Below are 6835 nucleotides of genomic sequence, written 5' to 3' on the forward strand. Positions count from 1 at the left end.
TCCTGTGTGAAATCCTCTCACCACACACTCATGCTGAAGAAGAACCAGACCGAAAAGAGGAACCAAAAATCTTCTGAGCAATTTGGAAATTCCACTGGGACCTGGCTTCCATACTCAGACCTGCTGCATGCAGACAACTGAGAGGTCTCTGAAGTGTTTTGTCTGCCTCAGTGGCTTTGGAGGGAAGAGTCAGGTCCCTGAATTCTGAACACTACTGCCTGAAACCTAGTTGAACTTTGGACCTTGCTTTACCGTTTTACAGATGGGCAAAGTGACACTTAACCTAGCAAAGTGGGCATGAGGATTCTGTGAGGTCACGCACATGGGACGCCTCTGCAGTCCCTGGCACAGGCCAGGTACAGGCGGCTTCCCCAGACATCCATATGCCTGGTTCCTTGCTTCCCTCGGGTTTCTGCTCTGGTCCCCCTTTGTCAGAGATCCCTTCTCCTACTCTATCTAACCAGCACCCTCCTCCCAGACTCCCCATCCATCCTGCTGCTCATTAGTCCCTTGCCCTGATTTATTTCTCTTCAAGCTTGTCCCTGGCAACCATTACTTTTGAGGCTACTGGAGCGGGGGCTTTATCTGTTTTGTTCATTGCTATATCTGCAGAATTTAGGACAAGGACGTGCCCATAGTAGGTGCTCAATAAATATTTGCTGAATGCAGGGCTACGCATTAGGTGATGAGATCGGCCTCCATCCACTGCACATTAGAATCATAACCCTGAACAAGGTTATGATTGTTCCTTGGGAATTTCTGCAAAATGGGCATAATATATTCTGCCCTAAAATTTCACGTGATTATCATGGGGATTGTATGATACCCAGATGTAAAAGTGCTTAGTTAAGTATAAAACATTATACAGATTCCTAAATGGGGCTGTTCCTGTCATTCATAGAACGTGATTTGTTGAATCACACCTAGGACAGGCCAGAATCACCGTGGTAACTGGCTGACATCTGGACTGAACCAGGCATCTGCAATTGGGCAGAAAATCTTAAGTCCCCATGTGCTATGATGTATGTTATCTCACTGGGACTTAAGTGTGCTTTTTATTTGTATTATTTATTTTTTTAAAAAATTTTATGTATTTATTTGACAGAGAGAGATACAGCGAGACAGGGAACACAAGCAAGGGGAGTGGGAGAGGGAGAAACAAGCTTCCTGCTGAGTAGGGAGCCAGATGTAGGGCTCCATCCCAGGACCCCTTAGTCACGACCTGAGCTGAAGGCAGACGCTTAATGACTGAGCTACCCAGTTGCCCCTTAAGTCTGCTTTTTAAATAAAGGTATTCTTGGGACACCTGGTTGACTCAGTCAGTTAAGCATCCGCCTTCGGCTCGGGTCATGATCTCAGGGTCCTGGGATCTCCCTGCTTTGGGCTCCCTGTTCAGTGGGGAGTCTGCTTCTCCCTCTGCCCTCCGGCGCCCCCCCCCCCCAACTTGTACTCTCTCTCACACGTACATACTCTCGCACGGGCACGTGCTCTTGCTCTCTCTCAAATAAATAAATAAAAATATTTTTAAAAATACTAAAAATAAATAAATAAAGATGTTTCCTGACTCTAAAGGAGACAAACATTAAATTTATAGAAAGAATGGTAAATACAGCAAAGGGTAAAAGTCATCTATAATCTCACCATCTAGACATTTACTGCTATGGCCTGTGTATATCCTTCGAAAGGCAGTGATCCCTTGGGACACCGCTAAGTGCTCTTTGTGAGGTGAACCAGCACCCCTGGGGCTTGTGTTGGACTTGGGCTTGGCGCTGGGCACACAAGGAGGGTAAGTATCTGCTCTCCAGCCACTGAGAGATTTGAGACCTGCCGCCTGATTTTTGCATCGCTCCTGACTTTCTCTTCTCTTGAGACCCAGCCTGTATGCTCTGTACAAATCTGGCCCTTTGTGTTTCCAAATGGTACTTAAATCTTTAAAAAGCTCAGGGACTTTCCCCATCCGGCTCTCTGCTCGGCAGGGAGCCTGCTTCCCTCTCTCTTTCTCTACCTGCCTCTCTGTCTACTGTGATCTCTCTCTGTCAAATAAATAAATAAAATCTTTAAAAAAAAAAAAAAAAAAAAAAGCTCAGGGACTTTGAATATCGGGGTTGTCCCAGCAAGAACCATGGCTCATAGGAGCCTTTGACTGGCAGTGTTCAGATAGTATGTGACAACGGAAAGAGTCTCTGTGGCACTCTGAGGGCATTCTTTTCCCTCTGGCTCAGTCTTCCTCATGCCATAGACTTAGAGGCAACACCTTTCCTGTGTCCCTGGCCCACTCCTACCAAAGGCCTCTCCCCTCCTCTTGGAGCTGTGCTTCCCTGAAAACACCCCACCTCTGAGAGAAAGCTGCCCCTTTCAGCGCCTGTGAGAGCTACCCTGTTAGACCCTCTGCCTTATAACTGCCTGTTTCCGGAGTCCAGGAGTCTAGTGTTTTGCTCCATGGACCCAACCAGGAGTAGAGAGGAGTTCAAGCAGCCCCTCCCTTCTTAGGACAAAGTGATCCCCTGTTCTGGGCAGCAATGGCAGGCCAGGGATGGGTGGTAGTCCCGCTTCCTGGCTGGACCAGAAGAGGAGGGTGTGTGGTAAATCCCTTTCCCTGAAGCCAAGCCCCTGGTGCCCCCCCCAACACCACCCCCCCCAACCCCCCGCCAAAACTACATCACACACACTCTCCAATCCCCTCACCCCTGACTCCAGGCTCCTCATCAAAGCTCTCTGACTGCAGCCTCCTGACAGGTTTTACACCATCACTCTGGCAGCCCTACAAGCCATCTGAATGCTTTAGCGACACTTCTTTTTTTAAAACATCATTTCAGAGATTTACCACCCAAACCGAAGGTCTGTTGCCCAACAGCATCAGCATCACCTGAGTCCTTGTTCAAAACACAGACTCTTGGGCCCCTCCCTGGCCCACCTCAGCAGAAACTGTATTTTCCAAAAAATATACAGACTTTATTTTAGAGCATTTTCGGTTCACAGCAAAATGAATGTAAAGTGCAGAGCGGTCCCATATACTCCGTCCCCTGCAGCCACACAGCCTCCCCTACCATCCACATCCTATGCCAGAGGGTACATTTGTGACGACCAAGGAACCTACATTAACCCCTCATTACCACCCAGAGTCTGCTGTTTCCTTTAGGCATCATTCTTGACACTATACATTCAATGGGTTTTCACAAAGGTAAAATGACATCTGTCTACCCTTACAGTATCATACAGAGTTTTTTCACTGCCCTGAAAATCCCTTATGCTAGAAACTGCTTTGGACAAGGTCCCCCGGGTGATTGGTATAGACCACGTCCCTCCTTAAAACCCTTCTGTGTCTTCCCAGTCTCTCCAAATCACATTCAGATTCCTGACCATGACCTTCTAGCCTTATGGTGGAGTCTGGTACCTGCCTGGGCCTGTCCCACCACGCTATCTCCACTTCCTTGCTCCTCTGCTTCTTTCACATGCTGCTTTTCTGCCTTCACCCCGCTCACTCTCACCATTCTCCCCTCTGGCAGAGAGGTTTGCTGTGCCTACACTCATTTGAGGGGTTCTTTGATGGATTGTCACATTCTTCCTACTGACTGTAAAGTCCATGAAGGCAAAAGTCATGTCAGTCTTGCTCACAACTTGTCCCCAGGACCACAAAAGTATCCTACACAGAGGAGACGTTCAATATTTGTTGAATTAAGAGATGAGTACACAGAAGAAAAAACACTTGCGCCAAACTCTTCCTTACTTTTGTGCCATTGTCTGCGCTGTGGCCCCACCCAGAATTCTCCGGTCGTCACTGGGCCTTGGCCATAGAGCCATAAAGCCCACCCAGCCACCCCAGACACCCTGGTCCCACCTTTCCCAGGTCTCAGGCTCTTAGAATCAGGACCAAGCACTTCGCTGCTCTGCATTAGTTTGGGGGTGAGTTGTGCCTTCTTCGGCTAACACACTCAAATCTCTCAGTGGGCAGGAATCCCAGATGTAGTTTTTGAGTGTATCACAGGTGTCCGCACATAAGATGCCCAGGAATGTATTTGTTGACCTGGTACCGCAACAGTAAAATCTGAATGTAGCTGTAGGACAAAGCGCTTTCCTAAATACTTTTCTTTAGCTTGAAGATCATCTCTTTCCACTTGCCTCTAATTTCCCTGGTATAATTGCTAAAACCCTGGTTTTAATTTTGTGTTTTCTTTCTCTTTTTCATTGGTTCCCCGGCCCCTCGCTGTCCCCCCACCCCACATTTCTAGGAAGCCTGTATAAATTTCCTCCTAAACATTTTTAAACTCTTTGGACTCCCCCAGAAGACTCATTAGAGAGTGCTCCCCCAGCTTCCTAGAAGAAAATTGTAACTGTTGGAAATGTCATTGAATTGTCAACTGTATATAGTATCTGGTGCATAAATTTTGAAACTTAAATCACGGTTCTCTTGGTTCAGCAACCACGTAGAATAGTAAGTTTCCCAGCCCAGGACAGAAAATGCACAACTACTGCTACAGCAGGTGTGTAATCCATGTGCCCAAACTCCTCTCCTGTCCCTCTTCCTCTCCCCAACCCCCCCACCCCCCCACCACTTAGACATTCTGGTTGACGACAGCATGTTTAGACATGTTTTAAGTGAGCAGCTCTTAACACAAGGGCCTTTGACATTGGGGTCTTTGCAAACTGGCAGACTGTGCTGAAGCCCAAAAGCCTCCTCTTTACTTTGGGGACACCAGATGGTATGCTGTTTCAGCAGAAAGAGAATCGTTTGTTTTGATTTTAAAACCAAAGTCAGAACCATTCTTCAGCAGGCTGAGCCCCAATCTTCTCAACAGCCCCCTTCCCCAAATCCAGCCTTGAAGGTCAGTTTGCAGGGTGACAGAAGGAGGCGGCACAGAAAATTCCACCTCCTAGACCCTGAAGCAGCAAACTCAGTCAAGCTCCCAGGAGTTCCTTACCTGAACAGAAGTAAAAAAGACTTGCTAGCATCAGGAGCTGGAAGAGTTTGAGATACGGGTGCTCGAGTAGTGGTATTCTTTGCTTTGCTGGGTGATGCATGGCTTCTGCGGCTTAGGGTAGAGAGCGACAACAATTTCAAACCCAGTGAGACCTGGGTACCTCCCAGCAAGCACCAGGCAGAAACTGCCTCACACAATTCAGCTACCTCACTCAGACAGTTCTCCTGTGTTGCTTGCAGAAACACTGTGTACGGTGTCCCTGGGTCTCCAAACTTCTGAATATAAAAGACTGTGGATTTACTTTCACAACCTGAGAAGGAAAAAAAAAAAAATGAAGTCACCCAGGAAGGAAGGTTGGCCTAAGTATGGGTCATAAAACTCCCTAATTGCCTGCCTGAAATGAGTCGGGAACTTTAATCTGAGCAACATCTAAACCACACAATCTCAAGGGTAAAGAAAGGTCGGGGGAACTCCGAGGAGGTGATCTTGCCTTGTACATGTTTCCAAAATGAACCACAGCTCTCCCATGGAATGGTTCTCCTTAATGGAAACAATAAGACTTTGGTAGAAGCACAGAGAATTGTAAGGGCCCTCAGTATCAGCCGGCCAAAATTCAGATCCTCTTCAAAACATACCAAGAAACGCAAAACACCAGTGAGGTCATATTTTGTCCAAGGCAAGACTTAAGTTATGAAACTACTTCCTTCTCAATACATTAACATAAAAAAGTATCTTCATTCTTAAGCGTCCTATACAAAGAACATGTCTTAAACTGGCAGAGGTTCTGAATCAACAGAAAAATCTGTTAGTAAAAAGGAAAAGACATACTACAAAAATTACTTATTTATATTATGTATTACCATGGGAAGAAACTGATTTTTTTTTCAGTAAATTTATCAAAATTTAGAACAAAAAATGAATGTGGTGCTCCAATGTGATCTTCAGAGCTTGCCACCACAGACATAATCCAATGCTACTCAGAAGACATTTAGGGGTGCCTGGGTGGCTCAGTGGATTAAGCCTCTGCCTTCTGCTCAGGTCATGATCTCAGGGTCCTGTGATCAAGCCCCACAACAAGCTCTCTGCTCAGCAGGGAGCCTGCTTCCCCACCTTCTCTCTGCCTGCCTCTGCCGACTTGTGATCTCTGTCTCTCATATAAATAAATAAAATCGTTAAAAAAAAAAAAAAAAGAAGACGACGACGCTTGGTACTCCTTTTTGGGAACCACACTTCTTTTAGTCAGGATTAGCTTGGATTCACTTCTTCATCAGAGTTTTATGAGCCATAACTCTGTTGACGACTCACTAGCCATGCTGGGAAGCCTCAGCGTCCCATGGGAATGGGACCCCAATGGGCGGACTCCTTTGGAAGCAAGTATGCATCTTGGAGATAGGAGTGACGGTATGTTTATTTAAAAGGCAGACAGGTTGTCGGTAACTATTCCTACTGAGCTATCCCATATTAAGATAAAAGTAAATGTACTTACTGGCTGAAGAACAAGTCCTCTTTTTTTCTTGTGTTTACAAAAAAAAAAAAAAAAAAAAAAAAATCAAATAATAAGGTTCCAGTTCTGAGATGTTCTCTTCTTGCTGTCTCCAAAATAATGGCAAGTTGCTCAGCTTTTCTTTGGGTGATATACCAGAGGTGGCAATCCCCTTCCAACTTCCTTTACTCACTGGAAAATCAATCTAATTTTCTTTCACCAGAAGCATGTAAGTCAAAGCCGGGGATGGGTAGGTTGTTATTTATGATTTGAGGAAGCTTACCCTGCTATCCCTTTTTGTCAGCAACCTCCTCTGAGGGTGTGGCCAGGACAAACCACACAGTCCCTCCCTCACAATCTCACGAAAACCAACAGTCTCAGGGGAGAGAAGACTCTAGTGGGCAGCTGGGAGTGAGTGGGAGACCAGAGAGGG

The 6835-nt window shown here is 46.2% G+C and overlaps 1 protein-coding gene across 4 annotated transcripts in view; it reads right to left on the bottom strand.

The window, feature by feature from the left end:
• Nucleotides 1-6835, bottom strand: part of CD80 (CD80 molecule) — a 29217-nt gene that overhangs the window by 19129 nt on the left and 3253 nt on the right. For 2 of the 4 annotated variants that reach the window (XR_006609104.1, XM_045088425.1), the window contains exons 1-2: nucleotides 6406-6796; nucleotides 4920-5229 (exon numbers count right to left, since the gene is read on the bottom strand). Coding sequence is in view for 3 of the 4 variants with exons in the window: in XM_045088425.1 (XP_044944360.1) it covers nucleotides 4920-5019 (100 nt within the window). In the remaining variant the exon portion in view is untranslated. Of the gene's footprint in view, nucleotides 1-4919; nucleotides 5230-6405; nucleotides 6797-6835 lie in introns of those variants that run through there. The other 2 variants (XM_045088426.1, XM_013046064.2) reach the window with 2 other exon arrangements.

The sequence above is a fragment of the Mustela putorius genome, unplaced genomic scaffold (assembly GCF_011764305.1).
Source record: "Mustela putorius furo isolate JIRA1106 unplaced genomic scaffold, ASM1176430v1.1 tig00003834_pilon_pilon_pilon, whole genome shotgun sequence".
Classification (NCBI taxonomy): domain Eukaryota; kingdom Metazoa; phylum Chordata; class Mammalia; order Carnivora; family Mustelidae; genus Mustela; species Mustela putorius.